At 58.7% G+C, this 19,749-nt stretch overlaps 1 protein-coding gene across 1 annotated transcript; it reads right to left on the bottom strand.

Annotated features, from left to right (window-relative positions):
* Positions 1 to 4,454: 4,454 nt before the first annotated feature.
* TGM2 (transglutaminase 2) lies at positions 4,455 to 19,054 on the bottom strand. The gene is made up of 13 exons (XM_069872107.1): positions 18,900 to 19,054; positions 16,581 to 16,760; positions 13,871 to 14,113; positions 12,119 to 12,237; positions 11,039 to 11,167; positions 10,587 to 10,767; positions 9,198 to 9,333; positions 8,967 to 9,070; positions 8,606 to 8,845; positions 8,155 to 8,427; positions 5,896 to 6,056; positions 5,509 to 5,645; positions 4,455 to 5,271 (listed from the first exon to the last, which is right to left on the bottom strand). The coding sequence occupies exons 1-13, from the start codon at positions 18,907 to 18,909 to the stop codon at positions 5,115 to 5,117; spliced, it is 2,070 nt and encodes a 689-aa protein (XP_069728208.1). The 5' UTR covers positions 18,910 to 19,054; the 3' UTR covers positions 4,455 to 5,114.
* Between the last annotated feature and the right edge of the window lie 695 nt (positions 19,055 to 19,749).

Genomic DNA, 19,749 nt, shown 5'->3' with positions numbered 1-19,749 from the left:
GAGGCACTGGCAGATGCTGCCCAGGGCAGTGGTGGAGCCCCCATCCCTGAAGGGGTTTAAAAGATGGGCAGATGAGGTGCTCAGGGATGGTTTAGTAGTGGACAGGGATGGCTGGACTCGATCTCAAAGGTGTTTTCCAACCAAACGATTCTAGGATTCACTGGGTTCAGGTGTCAATGTGTTCCTGGCCAGTTTGAAACTTCATGTATGTTTCTCTTTAAGCTTAGAAAAGGTATGAAACACACCTCGTGCCATCTAAACAAAAATGACCTTGGGAAACATGAAGGCAACTTCGCCATAGATGTCTCAGGGGTCTGTCAGTGGAGTGGGGCTGGGACACGGGTTTACCAGGGTTTTTGCTTGTGTTCAGAGATGTGCCACAAACATCTGCTGCCTTTTCCCTGTTTGAGCTCTGCTATGGGTTGTGAGGTTGTATTTTGGAGATATTTAGATAAACAAACAAGGAAAATGGGCCAGAAGAGCTGGGAACCTTTGAAAGCCTTGGAGGCTTAGTACTGCTGCCATACAAAAAGGTTTTGCCATTAGCACTGAAATAATCATTTTTGTACCATCTTAAAAAGTGAATTCTCTCCATAGCCAAGTAAAATGAGAGAGCAGTTTGAGTCAGTAGTTTATAGAGCAGAAGGATAAAATGTTCCTGTTAAAATATGCGAAGCAGGGTCTGGGGCTGAAAGGAGGAAATACCAGGGGTGGTTTCGCAGGGCAGGAGGTGTTTGGGGACAGTGGGGAGGGCTGGGGGTGGAGGGAGGTGGTGTGGTTGAGCAGCACTTGATTGGAGAGGAAGAGTTGATGTCTTAGGTTTCACATACCTGCAAGCTTGGGGTTTGTGGCTTCCTGCTTGAAGGGAGAGGATGCAGGAATGCAGGGATGGCTCCATGCCAGCAGTGTGTGAAGTCCTGAAGTCCTCGAGAGGTCCCACTAGGGGCTTCTCCAGCGAGGCCAAGGAGCATATAAGCTTCCTTAAGAGGTTATGATCCAACGGGTCTTTTCCAACCTGGTGATTCTATGATTCTATATTGTGAAGAGCAAGGTCTTGCAGAAAGAGGATTGAAAGGAGATGGGTGTGAATTGCAACGTAAATTCCTTCATGTCTTCTCAAGAGCTGCTGCGGCCTTTCCCTTCTCCTCCCTTCTCCTTTCCCACTTGCAAAGCCTGCTGGAAAGCACTGGCAGGTGGAAAATTGTTTCTTTATTTGTATTTTCAGTAAGGGCTTCCCATGGCGCTGTTTGGCAGGAAATTCAGTAAAGGCTCATGCCCTGCCGAGCCTCCACATATGCTGGAGCAGAGGGAGCTCGATGGCTCCGCTGGTCCGGAATGCAGGCGGCTTTAATGCAGGAGCACCCGAGGCCCATGCTCGGGCTGTAAAACGCCCTGCGAGGGGTGGGAGAGAGACCTGGAGGCAGCGCTGGAAAAATCCCCCGAATCCCGTGCTTGGCATCCCCTTGTCCTTGTCATTAAACTGCTCGGCTTCTGGAGCGTCAGTTGATGGTGCAGCCGTTCCAGGGAGATGATGGGACATCTGCCACTCATCACCACAGCAGATGATGCTCATCCGCTCTGCAGCAGGTCCGGGCTTGGAGAGATTCCGTGTGTCGTTTAGGGAGCGGAGGCTAAAATGTGTACTAATGGAGGGCACCCACTGTGTTCTCCGTGCATCTGTCTCGTGTGTTCTCTGGCACTGAGGTAACTGTGAAGCATTTCTCTTTGCCCAAACCAGTTTAAGATTCTTCTCATAATGTTTCTGATGCTCTGGGGGGAGGGAATCTTCATGTTTGTATTGGGAGATTGGGTAGTTTTGGACAGATCTTCTGGTTTGTTCCTAGAGCCAGTAAGAGCCAGTGGGAGTGGGCAGCGTCTCTTCCCGATGTCTCCTGCACCCTCTGTGGTCTTGGAGAAGGGGGATGGCTTCCCATGTCTCTTCGTGGTGTCTCCTGCACCCTCTGTGGTCTTGGAGAAGGGGGATGGCTTCCCATGTCTCTTCGTGGTGTCTCCTGCACCCTCTGTGGTCTTGGAGAAGGGGCATGACTTCCCACAGGAGCTCTGCCCATCTGGGGTTTGTTGGGTGTCTTTCTCTCTCTGCTTGCCCGTGCCCCAGGTGTCCCATGGATTGAGGGAACATAAAAACACATCCAAGTTTGCAGAGAGGAGTCAGAGCTGGGGGGAGGCGTCGGGATTTGAAGATCCCACAGAATTGTGCTGTGTGTGCTCTGATTTATGATATTTTTTTCTCATCTCGATTCATCAATGAAGGTAAGTTAAAGGTCCTCAAGTCTAAAATGAGTTTGCAGTCCCTTCTTGGCAAGTCAGCACCGCTGGCGAGCTGAGGTGCATTAATAACCTCTCTGCACATAAACAGCCTTGTGTTGCTTTGGCGCTTTGGCTAATGCTGAATTGCAGATTCCTCCACACGATGGATGGTGTAAATATTTAACTTGGAATTTATTCCTTGCGTGGCAGGAGTCTGATAGGTACGGCACAGGGGTGTGTGCAGGGAAGCTGTCCCCAAGCTACGGCAGCCCAGGGAAAGGCACTGAGGTGGCTGTGGGACAGGTCACGCTGTTCTCATGGTCCTCAAAGGACGAGGAAGGAGGTGTGCAGGGCAAACACCTGTGGGCTCAGCAGCCGTGCCGTAAGTAATGTGTGAGGCTCTGCAGTCTGGGAGTGGGGGCATGCTGGATAAAGGGGTTGAAACAATCCCCATCCTGGGCCAAACCGTAAATGCAGCATTTGGAGTCTCTTATGAGCTCATTTCTCGTCAAAGCAGCCTTGCTCTGTCGAGCCTCAGATGGATGGGAGTGACCTTCAGAAATAGCTATGCTAATGTTTATTTTATCAGGACCCAGCTTCGAACCAGTGGAGCTGCCGGTTATTTTTAAACCAGGCATTGAACAGCTTGAAGCTTGGCTCAGCAAAGCTGTGTGTAACAAATGCTCTTTAAAGTCAGGCTGTGCATCATTGCTGGCTCTGAGGAATGTTCCTGACAAGGGAAGGCAGCGCCGGGCTCGTGTTGTTAACTCCTTCGGCCGCCGCTGCTCCTCTTGGGCTCTCGGTGCTCTCAGGACCTGTGTCCTGGGGTTGATGCTGCCAGAGCTGGGGGCTGATGTGGTCCTTGCTGCTCACCTTCCTGGCTGCAGGAGGACAGAATCCCCATCCCCACATCTGCAGGAGCTCCTGTCCTGGTCCCAGGCCCCAGGATGGGCACTGTCCCTCAGGAGCAGAGCTCCTGGCAGCTCCTCAGCCCTGCAGGGCTGGATCTTTCCTCCCTGCCTGCCCAGTGAGCAGCCCCTCGCCCCAGCCCAGCTGTGTTTTCTGGTCACATTCAAGAAATGAGAGATGGAGGGATGTCGTGGTTAAACTTCCACAGGGTAAGGGGTGAAGGATCGTGGGGCCATCCTGCAGGGTTGTCTGGAAAGGTTTTAGCAGCCAAGTAACCCACACACGAAGCTTGTGCCCAGCAGAACCCACCCAGCCCGTGCAGCTCCTGCCCCTCTTCCCTGGGGCGCGCAGAGCCGGGGTGCTGAGCCGCTGGCCGTGAGCCCCCGCCAGCCCTGGGAGAGGCGAGTGGCTCTGTCTGGAATGCTGCACATGGGGATTTTATCTCATCCTAAAGATAAACAGAAAGTGAAGCTGGAGCACACGTTGTCCTGGGCAGGAGGTGCTCCTGGCTCCCCAGCCATCCCAGATCATGGCTGAGATGGGAGACCTGGAGAGCCGCCGGCGGTGTTGGGATGGCTGGGAGCAGCCGGGTGCGGGATCACCGAGCAGGGTCCCTCACACTATGGACACTCCCCTGGTTTGGTGGTTGGCACCAGGCTGGGTAAAGCTCGTGCCAGCGTGGCCGCGGCCCCTCTGCCGGGGCTGCTGCGGGGGTGGGAGAACGCAGCCGCAGGCATCCAGTTCTGTCTGGGTCATCCTGGTGTTTGCTTAACCCCCATGATGTCTGTGGAGAGAAAGCTCTGGGGTTGCGTTCTGGCGTGGGAAGTACTTGTCTTCGGCAGCACCCTGACCTCTGTTCCAGGCCTGAGACTAATCCCCAGCTCCTCCCGCATCCCTGTGCTCAGTCACCCCTTTTCCATCGCTCTCGGACACACACCAGGAGTTCAGGGCATCTGCATCGGAGGCTGGGGTAGGTCTACCCTGTGCTGTGGGTGCTGCCCAGTGATGCTGTGGGAGCACAGCTCCTGGTGGGTACAACCCCTGAGCTGCAGAGCACCCCAGGAACGCTGGGCTGTGCCGGCTCTGCAGCTCGGGGTGGAGGGAGGTGGCTGGAGCGGAGCTAGCAGTGTGGCTTTAGTGTGGCAAACACCATCCCCTGAAATGAAGCCCAGCAGCGCTCAGCGGGGCGTGAACTGGCCCCCCACCTGCTCAGGTGCTGGCAGGGAGCTGCTGGGTGCCTCGGTTTGGAAGGGACGCTCAAGAAGAGCCAGCATGGCTTTAGAAGTGAAAAATAGAGTTTTTATTCAGTGCTTGCATAGTTAATTCATGTGAAGGGAATATCCCACCCTCACTGCACAGTGTTTGCAGTGGCAGAAGAGGTGTTGAAGCGAAGCCCTGCTTTGCTGTAGGGCTGTAGGCAGTGTGGAGTTATCTAGCCATAAATAGATTTGTTCTATACGTATATAGCCTATAAACAGCTCTGTGCTCATAGTATACAATCTTTCCTCTACCAAATTGCATTCAGAGAAGTGTTGGAGCAGCAGGAGCAGGGCTGAGGTGCAGTCAGTGCTGGGGAAGGTTGTTCTCTTTGGTTTGAGCTCTTTGCGGTGGCAGGGGCTGCCAGCGCTGCAGAGCCCTGCTGGGTCAGGGTCCCCTTTCCACCCTGCAGGGTGAGGGGAAGGTGCTGAAGCAAGCAGCTGCCACAGGGAGCCCCAGACACCCCCAGTCCCTCTCTGCTGTCCCTGGTCCCATTGCTTCTCTCCCCACTGCACTGAGTGCTGCTGGATAGGAATGTGGCAGCTGCGTTGGGTTGGGTTTCAGCCATCGTCCTTCCGTGCCCACTAGGATCGGCTTGGGCTAAAGCGAGCTGGGGTCTGGCGAGCCCCGGAGCAGGAGGGGAGGCAGGGTCTCTGCAGCAGAGGGGCCGCGGCGGCCACTCACTTGGGCTGGGGTGCGATGATGACGTTGCGGTAGCCCTTCACCCCCCTCAGCTTGTCGCTCTCGAAATCCACCACCAGCTTGCGCAGCCCCGACAGGCGCGGCACGAAATCCAGCCGGACCTTGGCCTCTGCCTGCGGCTCCACGGGCTCCTCGCTGGAGAGGACAGGGGGTCAGTGGGGCGGCCCCGCTCCTTCCTACCCCCCCGTCCCCCTCCCCGTGCCCACCGGGACCTGGGAAGCAGGGACTTCCCGTGGTGTGGCCGTGATGCTCCGAGCCCCTGCGCCCACTGTGCCCGCAGCAGGGCCAGGCCATGGGGGGCTCTGGGCATGAAAATCCACCCCTGCCCCGTTCCCAACAACCTGGCGGAGTGAAGGGAGGAAAAGCTCTTACAGCTCCTTGATCTGCTGCCCATCGGTGAGGCCGGCGCCCTCCACTACGAAGACGCAGTTGAGCAGGGGCGCTGCGAGGGGGTTCACCAGGCTGATCTCCGCCACCAGCTTCCGCTGCTGCATTGGTTCCCCTAAAATCTGCAAGCAGGAGGGGGTCAGACCCCCAGCACCGCCCTGCTTGGGGGCCTCAGGGCTCCCCCTGCCCCAGCCTGGTGGGGCTGAGGCAGGTCCCTGGGGATGCAGACCTTCTGCCCAAGCCTGGTTGTAGTGGGATTGCCCCAGGGCTGCTCCCAGTGACCCAAACCCATCCGGATGATGGTAGTAACCCCCTATGAATGGGAATTGTCCCCCCCCACGCCCCAACCAGGAGAAAGTGCTGAGCCCTTACCCTGATCTTGATCTCTGGATTCTGGATGTAGACATCCCTCATGGCCACGATGACATCGTCGGTTTCGTGCTCAGTAAGGAGAGCCATGACCTTGATGATGTTGTCCTGGGTCAGGTTCTCCCCATAGTTCTCATACAGGATACGCAGGGGCTCACTTTTCTCTGGAAGAGGAAACAGAGCATGGTCAGAGTGCTCCCTCCCCAACCCAGCGCCCACGGGGCCCCGTGCTGCCCCCCATCTGCTCTGGGCTCCCCAGGAGCTTCTCCAGGCACCTTGCAAGGATGGGGAATTCTTGGGGGAGCTGGGCTGTCTTGTGCCTGCAGGGTGAAGGAGGCTGAAGGCAACCAGCTGTGGTAGAGAAGGGCCACAGAGAGGCCATGACTGCTAGGAGAGAAGCCCAGCATTCCTGGGGCAGGACAAAAAGGGCTGGAGCAACAGCTGAGGCTGTGGGGAGAAGAATGCGCCTGGCACTGCTCTGGCTGGGCTCCCTGCGCCGGCACGGAGAGCTGGGGCTCCTCAAGGCTGTGGTCTGGGGAGTCCCGGGGTCTGTATTCACAGGCAGGAGCCGAGAGAAGCTGCAGGAGCTCATAATTATAAGTCTCTGAGAGAATGATGTTGGATTAACTTGTGGATGGGAATGTTGAAGACCCTAAAGGCCAGTGGGGCTCCTCCACCACGCAGCCCCCGCTGCCCTATCCAGCCCTGCAGAAGGGTCCTGAGCAGCTCTCCAGGAGCTCGTGGATGCTGGTAGGTGCCAGGGCTGGAAGGGTTGCAGTTGTGAGCAAAGGCAGCTCCCTCTTCCCTTCCACAACCTGAGCCCCCTGATCCAGTGGGAGGTGTCCCTGCCCACGGCAGGGGATAGAACTGGATAGGCCTTAAGGTCCCTTCCAGGCCAAAGCATCCTGTGACCCGAGGACAGCAAATAGCAGAGCCACGTGCTGCGTTTGCAGATCTTGGCTTAGATTAAAAATCAGGCTGTTCCAGAGCAGCAGATGTGTTGCATTTCCAAGCAATGTGGAAAAACTGACATAAATCAAATCTCTTGTTTAATTACCAGGCAGCGATGCTAATTTGTGACAAAGGCAAAGGAAGGTCCAGCAAGCTACACCAGGACAGCTCCTTGGCAGAACACTGAGCGAGGTTGTGCTCGCCCACGGAGGAGACACGGAGAGCTTCGGCGCTGCTGTGACCAGCCTGGTTCACACCCCCCAGCACGGGCTGCTTCCCCGCAGCCTGGGACCGAGCTATCGGAGCTGCCCTGGGGTCAGTTCTGCTCTCCTTGCCTGTGGGAAAATCCCACCAGAGAGCAGCTAAGTGCAGCTCTGCTTGCGGAACGGAGGCACAGGGAAGAGCAAGGGAGAGGAGCGCAGCCAAGTGCCCTGGGACAGAGCCCTGTGCCGCGCACAGCCTGCTCCCTCCGTGCGATGGATGTGCCAGCAGGAACTTTTGTCCTCTCTAACTGCATTTCCAGCCCCTTGCCTGAGCAGCATTCCTCATCCTTTCAGCAAGATTAAAAATCCACAGCGGCAGACAAATAAGGACAAGGCCCTGGAGGAGGCATCGCTCGCTGTTGCTGGTGAATGGCACTGATGTGGCACAAGGCCAGGGGATGGACAAAGGCCCTGGCACCAGCTCTGGGTGCTGGCTTCCCTGCTGCCCCCGTTTTCACACTGCTGTTATCCCACAGGACTGAACAGAACTCTCTGACTGCTGCCCCACATCAGCCCGGTGCGTGCCGACCTGATGATCAGCGGTACAACCAGAGAGGGTACATGCAGAGGGGATACAATCACCCCTGCAGTGCTGGTGGTTCTCCTGCCAGGCTGGAGCAGCAAGGAGAGGAAGGATGACAGTGAATCCCAGCCCTTGGCTCACACCTTGCTTTCGGGGAGGTTGGTGCTGAACCCCGGCTCTGAGCAGGGCTGCGGGGCTCCATGCACTGAGCCCAGATGAGACGTGCCCAGCTCTTATTGCTGCTCAGCCACTGCGTGTGCAGAGCTGGTGGCCGTGACCATGGCTGCATCTCTTGGAAAGGAGTCAGTGCAGGCTCTGCAGTCATGACTCCCTCCCACCGGCTGCAAGGGCTGGCCCTGCTGGCTCATGGTTGGGCACACAGCGCTCTCCTGGGGGACCCATCCCCACCCCACGGCCTCACTGTGGACCCCAGAGCTGCAGCTGAACCCAGGGCAATCACTGCCCTGACCCCAGCCCTCACCAAAGCATCCTCAAGCATCCTCGCCACCAGCAGCTGTCTCTTACCCGCCCAGGGCTCGAGGGTGACGTTCAGCAGGTCCTTCATGCCACACTGGGGCCCGATGGTGCCGTTGTAGCTGGCGGTTCGAGCACACAGCCTGAGCCTGCAGGCTCGCTCTGTGTCTGTGTTGTTGTTGATGACGGCAAAGACATCGAAGTCGCAGCCGTTGTTTGCACCCTCCGACAGCTTGATCTTGAGGTGCAGCCCCTCGTCCTCCTCCCGGAGAGAGCTCTTCTCATGCTCTGCCTTCTCAAACACTTCTCTCTCCTTTTCGGACCCTGCGGTGCATGGGAAACCATGGTTCCCAGGGGAATACAGGAAGGACACGGTCTGGGCTGCTTTGCCCTCATCCCTGGAGCTCTCCTGCTGCAGTTATTGTGTTACCAGATCGTTTCCCCCCTCTGTTTCCCACCAGCCACCCACCCCAGCGTCACTGCCCCAGCTGCCGCCCCGTACCCTCTGGATACTTGTAGGTGTGGGTAATGTCCTCCCTCTTGTCCCTGCCCACGCTCTTGGTGCTGATCTTCTTCCCCACCACCGAGGAGTGGATGCTCTTCTTCTCCGACCCGTCGGGCCGCACCACCCAGTAGACGACGTCGGCGTTCACCTCCGCGAAGATGAAGGGGATGTCGTACTTCAGCTGCAGGTCGCCCTCCTTGACGGCTTGGACGGGGGCTGGCCCGCAGCAGAAAACCCCTGCCAGGAGGGAGCTGCCGTCACTGCGGGGGGTTCGGCCACCACAGGCGCCAGACACAGCGGGGGAGATGCTGCCACGCCAGGGGCGCAGGACGGAGCATCCATGTGCTGCTCGCCGTACCTTCGCTCTTCTCCTGGGGTGTCGGGTCCAGCACCTGCCACCCATCGTAGCCAGGGTCCAGGTCTGGACGCGCCATCCAGGACTCCACCCAGCAGTGGAAGTTCCTGCAAGGGGAGCCAGGATGTAGGTACCTCAGCCTCCCCCAGCACCTGCTGGGCTCCGGGAAGAACTGAGGAAGGGGGAAACACTGCCCCGGGGGCGGGTGGGCTGGGGTCCTGCTTTGCTGCTCACCAGATCATGTCCTTGGAGCGCTGTTCCACCTCCCCTGCCTCACTGAGGTAGCGGTCGATGACCAGGTTGCCATTGGTGTCGTGGGCTGAGTTGTAGTTGGTCACCACCCGGCTGGGGACCCCCAGGCATCGCATGACTGTGGGGAGGCAGCGCAGGGTGAGATGGGGTCCCAGCACCCGGGGGGGCAGCTTTGTACAGCTCCCATCCCACAGCACCCCGGGTTGGCACAGCTCCCATCTCACAGAACCCCAGGTTGGCACAGCTCCTGTCCCACAGAACCCCAGGTTGGCACAGCTCCTGTCCCACAGAACCCCAGGTTGGCACAGCTCCCATCCCACAGAACTCCAGGTTTGCACAGCTCCCATCCCACAGAACCCCAGGTTTGCACAGCTCCCATCCCACAGAACCCCAGGTTGGCACAGCTCCTGTCCCACAGAACCCCAGGTTTGCACAGCTCCTGTCCCACAGAGTCCCACGTTTGCACAGCTCCAATCTCATGGAGCCCCAGGTTTGCACGGCTCCTGCCCTTCCCTTCCCCACAAAGGGGTGCCCAGGGACAGATCCCCAGGTCAAGCTGGATCCTGCTGTTGCCATCGTGCCACGGGCGAGATGGTGGTGTGCAGCACTGACAGCCAGTCAGGTTTTGATTTTGCAGCAGACAAAAGGCACAAAAGAGGCTGCGAGTGCTTTGGAGGGAGTGCACAGGCAGCAGCACGCTGCAACCGCTTATTTAATCTCCCAGCTGCCTTTTACTGCGAGAGGGGCTCCCTGGGGAACAGCGAGGTAGTTATAATGCTTCAAAGGAAGGCCATAAACTTCTGCAAGTCATGGAAAATCCACTTTAGTTTTCTGCTATTTCTCTCCTCTAAAAAGGCTCTCATATATCTGTGGCACAGAAACACACGGGTGCTCACAGAGCGAGCCAGGCAGTTTCCTCAGGGGGGTGGGGGTGTGTCTGTGTCTCTGTCTGTGTCTCTGTCTGTGTGTGCTCAGCAGAAGCGAACCTGGAATATTTCTTCTCTTTTGCCCCAGCTCGGCTGCCCTGGTGGCACCGAAATAATTTTGCTCTCAGTGGATTCATTACTTCATTGCAAACTTGACCTTAAAGCCACTTTCCTTCTCCTGTGAGTCCAGCCCCTCCTGCTCTGCCCGGCTGCAGAGGCAGCACTAATTGAAAAGCCAAAGCCCTTTTCTATCCTTATTTTCCTCTGTTTTCTGATAAATTAAAATAACGGCAAGCTTAATTGCTAAGCAATCATTGTGGGCTGATTGTAATCAGTTCCCTCCTGCTGCAGCACAGGGAGTGGGCGGAGGGCAGGGGTGGGAGATGGGGTGGGGGGACACGAGTGACCCTGCCCTGCGGTGGAGGGGCGATGGGAGATGTCTCACCAGTACACGCCACGGCAGCGAAGACCCAGCACTGCCCATACTTGACTGGCTGGCATCCTAAGTTCTTCCACCTCTTGAGAATGTCCACGCTCCCGATCCAGGCCATTGGGCTCATCCCATCTTCGTATTGGTTGTCCCACCGCCCTGCCAGCACCCCACGGTCCTCATCGTTACAATTTACCTGCAGCACGACAAGAGGGGCTGTGATGGGAGAGCCTTGGTTGGAAAGAGGATGTGAAACACCCCAGGGAAGGAAACTGGTATAACTTGGGGTGGGGAGGAAGAAGGACAAATGCCACCTCTCTGCCACAGTTGAGAAGAATTTTCAACCCAGTTGGACTTGAGCTGATGGAAAATTATCAGTTGTACTTGAAAGCTGTTTAGCTGGGGGACACAAGATGCTTGGGATACTGTGCTGGGTGCACTGGTGGCCAGAGAGCCACGAGACTCACCATGGCGCTCACCACCCTGCCGATGTACACGGGGTCGTTGCGGCGGGAGCAATCCTGGTCCTGATCCCTCAGGAATTTGGGGTTTGTGTCCAGCAATTGGAGGCAGATGGACAGGATGTTGTCCTCAAACTGGTGCAAAGCGGGGAGGAAAGGTCTGTGAGGTCCCTGCAGCGCACAGGGCTCTCGCACCTCTCTGCTCGCTCCTGGATCACCAGGATGCCCGGCATCGGAGGCTGCCGTGCACATGGGGGTCACGTAGAACCGGGGTTCCCTCCCTGAGCCAGCACTCGCTCGGCAACAACCCTCGGTTGTGCCACCACACGGAGGCTCAGCCAGAGAAGCCCATGCATGAGCTCCAACCCTTGCACCGCATCCTGCTTCCTGCGGGGTCAGGCACGGAGCTGACCTCTGGCAAAATCCACCCATTTCCCATCGCTGAGTGAGTCACAGCCCGTCCCTGAACTGAGGCTTGGATCCTGCTGGGGTATCAGGCGCCCCAGCTCCCGCGGCCCTCCTGGGGCTCGGGGAGGGTGGCTGGGCTCCCCCAGCACCGCGTGGCCGTGGCTGCACCTCATGGTGCAGACGCTGCGTTATCGGCGCTGCCGGCGTGGTGCCGGGAGCGTTATCGGGCACTGGCTCCTGGCGCAGCGTGGCCGCTCCGATTAGGCGGCCCCTGGGGAGCCGTGCAAGAATGTTCCCCTCGCTCTGCTGCGCTTGGAAGTCAGCGTGTTCCCGGCTCAGAAACCAGATCTTGCTTTAGAACCATAGAATCATCAGGTTGGAAAAGACCCATCAGATCATCGAGTCCAACCATTCCCATCAATCACTAATCCATGTCCCTCAGCGCCTCGTCCACCCATCCCTTAAACCCCTTCAGGCAAGGCGACTCAACCCCCTCCCTGGGCAGCCTTTGTTCGCGCCAAGGCTGCGTGGCGGGGCCGGATCCTTCCCAAGGTGCTGGCTGCCTTTGGGGTGCACGTTCGAGGGACACGCGTGGCACCAGCGCCCATGCCCTGCAGCACTGGTGCTTGTCCAGGGGTCCCAGAGGTCTCAGGTGTCCCATGGGCCACTCCTGCTCACCTGGCCGAAGTTCCAGGGTGTGGAGGTGATGTAGTCGCAGGAGCCCTGGTAGATGAGCCCCTCCTGGGACAGCACGTACTCGCAGCGCTCGTCCTCATCTCTGAGGAAAACCGCGTCCTCTGCAGGGAAAGCAAGGATTAGGATGGGGATGGAGGCTCTGCCCTGCACTCCAAGCCCTGCTCGGGGTCCCCCTTCCTGCTGGGAAGAACCTGGTGGGAAATGAGGCAGCAGGGCTGGAGCTGCTCCCATCTGAAAAAGCTGCTGGAGAATTTTCAACCCAGTTGGTCTTGAACTGATGAGAAATTATCAGCAGGCTTGTGGTTTGCTTTTCCATTGTTTCTCATTTTGCACTCTTTCCTCCCTTTTGTTTTAAGGAGTCAAGCCTTTTCCCAGGAGGGGAAGCTGCCCTGGAGGGAGAAGCGAGCGGTGGGAACCAGAAGCGCTGGCTGAGATAGCGCTGAAGCGGTTTTGATCACACGGCAGCTCCTGCTGGAAAACTCCCTGCTTACTGGAAATGTTTGCAGAGAAAACCCAGCCCGTACAGCCCTAGCATGAAGGCTCAGGAACAGCCCTGAGCGAGCAAAGCTTCCTGAAGCCCCTGATCTTGGCAGAGCCAGGGCCGAGTGTTTGGGATTCAGGAAACCGGCCACTTCAGCCCAGGTCAGGCCAGAGGGAGCAGGGCAGCTCGGGGCAGCGAAGGACGGGGACAGATGGAAATCCTGGCTGTTGTTTGCCCAACATCACCCAACCCTGCAGCGTTGATTGTCACCAGGCACTGACACCCCCAGAGCAGCCGAGGGCGGGTGGGGGTAGGCAGGGCTGGGCCAGGTGGGGGCAATTAATTAGAGGCAATTAATTAGGGGCAATGAGGGTCTTTCCCTTTGCCTGGCTGGGAGCTGCTGCTCAGGGTTTCACACTGGCTCAGCAGAGGTGAGCTCCCGTGGGGTGCTGTGCGGTGGGGGCTGTCCTGAGGGGGCAGGGGGTGTTTGGGGCACTGGCAAAGGGGTTGTATGTGTCTAGGGTGAGGCCCTGGTGAGACCGCTCCTCAAATCCTGTGTTCAGTTCTGGGCCCCTCACCACAAGAAGGATGTTGAGGCTCTGGAGCGAGTCCAGAGAAGAGCAACAAAGCTGGTGAGGGGCTGGAGAACAGGCCTTATGAGGAACGGCTGAGGGAGCTGGGGGTGTTTAGCCTGGAGAAGAGGAGGCTGAGGGGAGACCTCATTGCTCTCTCCAACTACCTGAAAGGAGGTTGTGGAGAGGAGGGAGCTGGGCTCTTCTCCCAAGTGACAGGGGACAGGACGTGAGGGAATGGCCTCAAGCTCCGCCAGGGGAGGTTCAGGCTGGACATTAGGAAAAAAATTTTCATGGAAAGGGTCATTGGGCACTGGCAGAGGCTGCCCAGGGAGGGGGTTGATTCACCTTCCCTGGAGGTGTTTAAGGGATGGGTGGACGAGGTGCTGAGGGACATGGTTTAGTGTTTGATGGGAATGGTTGGACTCGACGATCTGATGGGTCTTTTCCAACCAGCTGATTCTATGACAGTGCTTGTGGCTCCAGCCTACTGTGGGGAGCATGTGAAGGTGGAAGCCAAGTGGTGACTTCTGCTTAGGCCTGAGCTCAGGACAGGGCTTGGGGCACCTGGGGTCTGCAGTGGCATGAGACCCATGGGCATGCACCACCCTAGCAGAGCTGGGGGGCAGCTTGTGCTCCCCATACCTGGGAAACCCCGCTCTTGGGAAGCGAAAGCCTCACCTGGGTGCCAGGCATTAAAGAGAAGAATGAAGTGTCCAATGTGGTAGCTGCTGCCCTCGTAGCCGGTGGAGGTCTCCAGCGTCAGGCTGTAGCGGCCGACACAGGCGCTGGTGGGGGAGCAGAGCGAGATGCTGAGGGAGTTCCCGTCCTGCTGCTGGACCACAGCGCTCCAGCCCGATTCCTCCGGGAAGTCCGTCACGGCAAAGTGGAACCTGGTTCCCGATGCCTCGATGGGGCAGGGTCCTGCCAAGAAGGAGGATGTTGGCTCTCCTGGTGCTCCGGGGGCGCGAGGGCTGCACCAGGGGGTGCTGCCCCCCAAGAGCCCCATGGAGCTTCCATCCTTTCTGGCCTGCGTGCCTGCTTGGACACTGGCTCTTGCAACCCAGGGCTGTTTGCTGTTTGGTTTGTCGGGTACCAGGGGTGCGAGGCAGCCGAGCCATGGGAAGCTCGGCCGCGTCCCTGGCCCTTTCGGAAGAGGCAGGATGGAGGGACTCATCCCACAGGCATCCCAGGGCCAGGAAAGCGGAGGGGATGCTCAGCCTGGTGCCCACCCCAGGGCCATGGATCCTGCCCTCAGCTGCAGCCACTCCCGCTCCTTTCAGAGCAGAGCAACCAAGTCCCTGTGCCTATGCAGCGTGATCTTGCCATAGCGTGGGGGCTCCGGCAGAGCTCAGATGCCAACAGCGGAGCCCCCATCACTGGGTGCTGGCAGCAGGAGCCCCATTACATCTGTGTGGCCACAGGCGTTGCTGCAAACATCCCACAATTAGCGATTACATCAGTGGCTACAGCGCTGGAGCCGAGGACAGTGTGATCCCGGATGCCCCTCCAAGCACACAGCTGTATCCAAGCCACCTGCCCCGAGTTGGCTCCAAACACGGCTCCTCTGGGGTGCGGTGCTGCCCAGCCCCGGCTCAGTGTGGTGATGCCCACGCGGCGCTGACCGCAGCCGGTGCAGCGGTGATGCTGTGGGCCACTCGCCAGCCCTCACCCGCAGCGTGGGCAGGGCGCCAGGCGAGTCACCAAAAATACCCATGAACTCATGAGAGTGACACAGTTTCTCCTCTGTGTCCTTTCGGGGAGGCCAGGCTGAGCTAATAGTGTCCTTTTTGCAAGTGGCAGCCTGCTGCTGCCGTGGGGATGGGCAGCCACAAGAGCCTGCTGCTGCCTCCTCCTCCTCCTCCTCTTCTTCCTCCTCCTTGCCTGCAAAGCCTCCAGCATCCCCCCCCCCGAGACCCAAGCAGGGCTCTTCAACCATAGCTGCCTTAAAAATATGGGCTGTATTTTAGCATGGAGCCGTTCCAATCTTTCCTGTGGGAGGTGGCCCATGGCCTCGGTGGCTTTGCTCTCCCAGGGGAGCCTCTGCCCAGATGGGGCTGTGAGTCTGGTCCTGGTGAGGAATGTGCCAGGGCCACCTCGGTGAGGTGGTGCAACTGTGAGCTTTTGCAAGAGCCAAAGCACCTCTGCCCCTTTTCCATAAGTGGTTGAGCCACCTTCCCTGGAGGTGTTTAAGGGACAGATGGATGAGGCACTGAGATACATGGTTTAGTATTTGATAGGAATGGTTGGACTCGATGATCCAGTGGGTCTTTTCCAACCTGGTAATTCTATGATTCCAAGTGCCAGCCCAATGGCTGCTGCTGCCAGCCTGTGCCTTTGCCCTGAGAGGCTGCGCCGTGGGGCTTCTTTGCTTGGAAAACCAGCCTGGGATTGCCTGGGATGCAGTGCGACCTCATCAAGCCTGGTGGGCATGGGCGGTGGGCAGGCAGACCCCCTGCCACAGCTACCTTGGGAGAGGGGGTGATGGGGGAGCCGCTGGCTTAGCGTGAAGGCAGGGGATGCTTGGTTCGTGTTTGTCAGCCCATGGTGGGATTGGAGCTTTTCAGGGGAAAGAAAAAGAGCGTTTTACACTGTGAGGAATCCGGGTGCAGTTTTACTTTAAATTCTGGACTGGCTGACTCAGCAGGATGTTACACCCCCAAAATAACTCTTGCCTAGGGAAGAGTTTCCTCTCCCTTTGCACAGAGCTGGCGGAGGCTGAGTCCCTGCTTGGCGGCTGCACTCAACTCTAGCCACGGGAGCAATGTCCCAATCCCTGCTGCTCTCAGCAGGCTCTCTCCAGGGCTACAGCAGCAGGAGAAGCCACGGGGCTGGATACTGTGCCTGGCTCCTGTGTACCAGCACCTCTCGAGGAGGCTGCAGTGGGGCTATGTGATGGGGAGGTACAGGGACACTTCCTTCCTCCAGGGTTTGTCTTTCCTGAGCAAACAGCGCTCCGGGGATGTTTGAGCGATGGGGCACGGGTAGCTGGGTAAAGAGACCAGCAGCCGAAGCGGTGTGAAACCCTCTGACCAGAATGACTCGCTTTTGCTGCTGTTTGTCAGAAGGGCAGGAGACTTGGGTGGGTTCCCTGGTTGCAGCCAAGGCGCTTCCCGGTGAGCTGGCAGCTTTGGTGTGGCTGCGTCTGGCTCAGCCACGGAAGCAGGAGGAGGAGGCAGTGGCTTTCTGTTTTATTTCTTTATCGCTTCCCTTCATGTCTCCTTACGGAACTGGGTTTCTACCTTTCTTCTTTAGCTTGGTATGAAAGCTGTGCACAGCACCAGCTTCTGCTGGGGGGAAACGGAGGCTGTGTGGGATGGGGCAGGCGGCTCGGCTCAGCAACCCCGCGAGACCTCGGGCAGAGGGCAGGCAGCTCACTCGTGACACTCACCTGTCTCAACGTTGAAGGCGAGTTTGTCCACCCCCTCCTCGTAGCCCCTGCCGGAGAAGTGCAGGGTGATGGTGAAGGGCTGCCCCCGCCGCACCACCAGCTGCTGACAGCCCATGTCTGCCGTTCGGTGCTCCTGGCCGTTGCGCTCGCACTGTAGGTCCCATGTCTCCAGCACCAGATCTACAAAGGCAGCAGCACGTACAGCATTCCTTGGCACAGCCGTGCCCCGCGCACGCAGCCCCCGCCGTGGGGCAGCAGAGCTGCTATCACCCCACCCTGAGCCCTGGGTATCGGACCTTGGTGCTGGCGTTTGGCCTCCTCCCCTGGTGTGCCTGGCACAGTCCTGGGCGCCGTGGCCGTGCCAGGCGCTGAGCATCCCTCCTTGAGGGCTCTGCAGGCTGAGCTGGCATCGCGAGCTCCCAGCAAAGCGCTGCCCTCCTGACCGAGCCCTGCACCTTATTTCTTGTGCTGCTCATCACGGTCCCACTGTGGAGGAGGGGCACCGTGTGCTTCCAGAGCCGTGCCAGGTCTGTGGCTCATGGCATCCAGCGCTGGAGCAAAGCCCAGCACACATCTCTGCGCTCTGGGAGGCGTGGGGCCATCGGCTGGGGTTTGCTGTCTGTGTGTCCCCACCCCAAACTAGCACTGCTGAGCCCAGAGAACGCGAGTGGTGGTTCTGTGCCTCAGCCAGGCTGAGAGCAGCTCTCTGGGCAGCTTTACTGCTCTGGGACTGCTGATATATTGGAGAGACCGATTGTGAATTCGGTGACACAGAGGGTGTCTCGTTCCCTGGCCTTGGGGCTCCGCTGATGCAGGCTGGGCTGCACGCTCGAGCAGCCGGTGTCCACATCCTCGCCGCCCCAGGCATCGCACTGGAGCAATGTGATGTCGTTCATCATCGCTCAAGGCCAGTGACCCTTGAACACTCCACTAGCAGAGGCACAGGCTGCCAGAATAAGCAAAGGCACTTGGTGCAGGAGAGGATGCAGAGAGCTCAGCGCCAGCCAGGGAGTGGGGCGGCTCGTGAGGGGCGATGCTCGGCTTGCTGCCCGTGTGCCGCAGCTCTCCTCCTGGTGCTTGCAGCCAGCAGCAGCCGTCAGCGAGCCCTTTTGGGCCAGGGCCAGATGGAAACAGCTGACCCCGAGTTCACCATTCCCTGGAAACCCTGCTTCTGGCTCTCCAGGCATGGGGACCCTGCAGTGTGCATCTGGGGAGGGCAGTCGGGCTCATCAGCTGTCCCCACTGCACGGCGAGAGCTGCTGGGACTGTCCATAACTAAGGACATGGTCCCTCCAGCTGGTCCATTGGGACCCTGGAGCAGGGACAGAGCACAGAAAGTTCCTTCCCCTCACCACCTCTCCCTCTGTAGCTAGAAGCATGGCTCCATACTACAGCACCAGATTTGAGTGCGAACCTCTCTGACCAAGCCAAATTGTGGCAAGTAAGCGTGTTAAGAGAGGAGGGCTGGAGCTCTTTCTTGTCTCAGTCTCCCTGGGCTTATCATCCTCAGTGGGTTTAGCAAAACATGGATTTTTGAAAGCACATGCCAAGAGAGGAGAGGGGGCTGCGGTGCCGCTAGGGTGTGCAGATGGCAGCGGGGACCCAGGCATGGCCACACAGGAGAAAGGGCTGCCTGCGTGCAGCTCGGCTCTGTGCCAGGAGCTGGTGGTGCCTGGTCAGTGCTCAACCTGAGGGACCCGCGGTGGTGTCCGCACGGGGAGCCTGGGGAGCCGGGCCAGCCCGTGGCACCGCTGGGCTGGTACCGGGGTGATGCTGTCCCGCCAAGGGCCACGTGCCCATCGGCATCGCACAGTCCTGTTCCCTGGGGTTTGGAGATGGCTCTTTGGGAGGCAGGGGGTTGTCTCTGGAGGGATTTCTGCAAGCCCGAAGCGCTGCTCCTGATGGAGCCTCTGGAAATCCTCCTTAAACCAGGGTGGGACAGTGGCACATGTTCCTAGCTGTCAACACTCGAATAGCACCAAAAGCTTTAAATAGCACCAAACTTTATCCTGCAAACACTGGCGTCGCTCAGGCCAGCGGCGAGCACTGTAGCTGGGAGGGAGGGATGGAGCAGAACGTGCGTGAAACCACACATCTCTTGTCGCTACCGTCTGCGGGTTTGGTCTTTCCCATTCCCTCTCACCCTTTAGCTGTTGAGCGCAGGGACCCAACTCCAGCGCCAGCTCACAGGGAAGCAAGAGAGCGAGCATCGCTGAGCCCCGGCTGCGGGAACGCTTCACCCATGGGTGCCCGGAGCAGCTGCTGGGATGGAGCGGGGGGGATCCTGGATGGAAGGGGGGGGTCATCCTGCAGCCTTACCTTCGGCCATGGGGTTCTGCGGTGCTTGGGATGGTGCTGGTCCTGCTCCAGGTGCTTCTCTCCGTCCCGATCCTGGTCCAGGTGCTTGTCCTGGTGCTCGTGCCGGTCCCTGCCTCAGTGCCGGTCCCGGTCCTTGTCCCGGTCCCCCCGCCCCCTCGCCGCTCCCCCTTTATGGGCGCTGCCCCCTCCTCCCCCCGCGCCGGGGATGGCGGAGGGAAAGAGGGAAAACAAAGTTTCCTGGAAACGGAGTGGCTTCGGTCCCACCTAGTTAAAACAACAACTCCGAGGGAATAACCCCCCTCCCCGGGCTGGGCTGCCGCCGCCGGGGCAGGACGGGGCTGCGCTGCCCGCCGCGAGGTGCCAGCAGCTTGGGGAATGTTTTCTCCTTATAAAGTTTTCTTCCCCCCTTCTCCCGGTGCCTTATCTCCATACCAGCCTTTTTCTGGCACGGCCCCAGCCGCTCAGGATTGCAGCCGCCCCCTTCCCGTAAATGCATCCCTGAGACATGGGGCGGCCGGAGTGAAACGGAGCTGGAAGCTTTGCTGTTGGAGCGGAAAACGCGCTGGAAAATTTGTTCTTTGCTCCGGGGCATGGTGCCACGGGCTGCAGAGCAGGAGCTGGGACCGGAGATTTCCCGCAACCCCTCGCCCTGCCGGCTGTCCCTGTCCTGGAGACCCCACAGCATCACGGGGTCTTGGGTCTAGGAGCGCCCTCGGTACCTGGGAGCCGTGTGGCTTGTGATGGATAAGGTCTGGTGAACCTCGTGAAGGTCGACAAAGCCAAGGGCAGAGTCCTGCACCTGAGTCAGGGCAATCTCAGACATAGGCTGGGTGGAGAATGCAGTGGGAGC

Source organism: Phaenicophaeus curvirostris, chromosome 18 (assembly GCF_032191515.1).
Source record: "Phaenicophaeus curvirostris isolate KB17595 chromosome 18, BPBGC_Pcur_1.0, whole genome shotgun sequence".
In the NCBI taxonomy this organism is placed as follows: domain Eukaryota; kingdom Metazoa; phylum Chordata; class Aves; order Cuculiformes; family Cuculidae; genus Phaenicophaeus; species Phaenicophaeus curvirostris.
The sequence above is the reverse complement of the archived record's forward strand: the minus strand, read 5'-3'. Positions and strand labels throughout refer to the sequence as shown.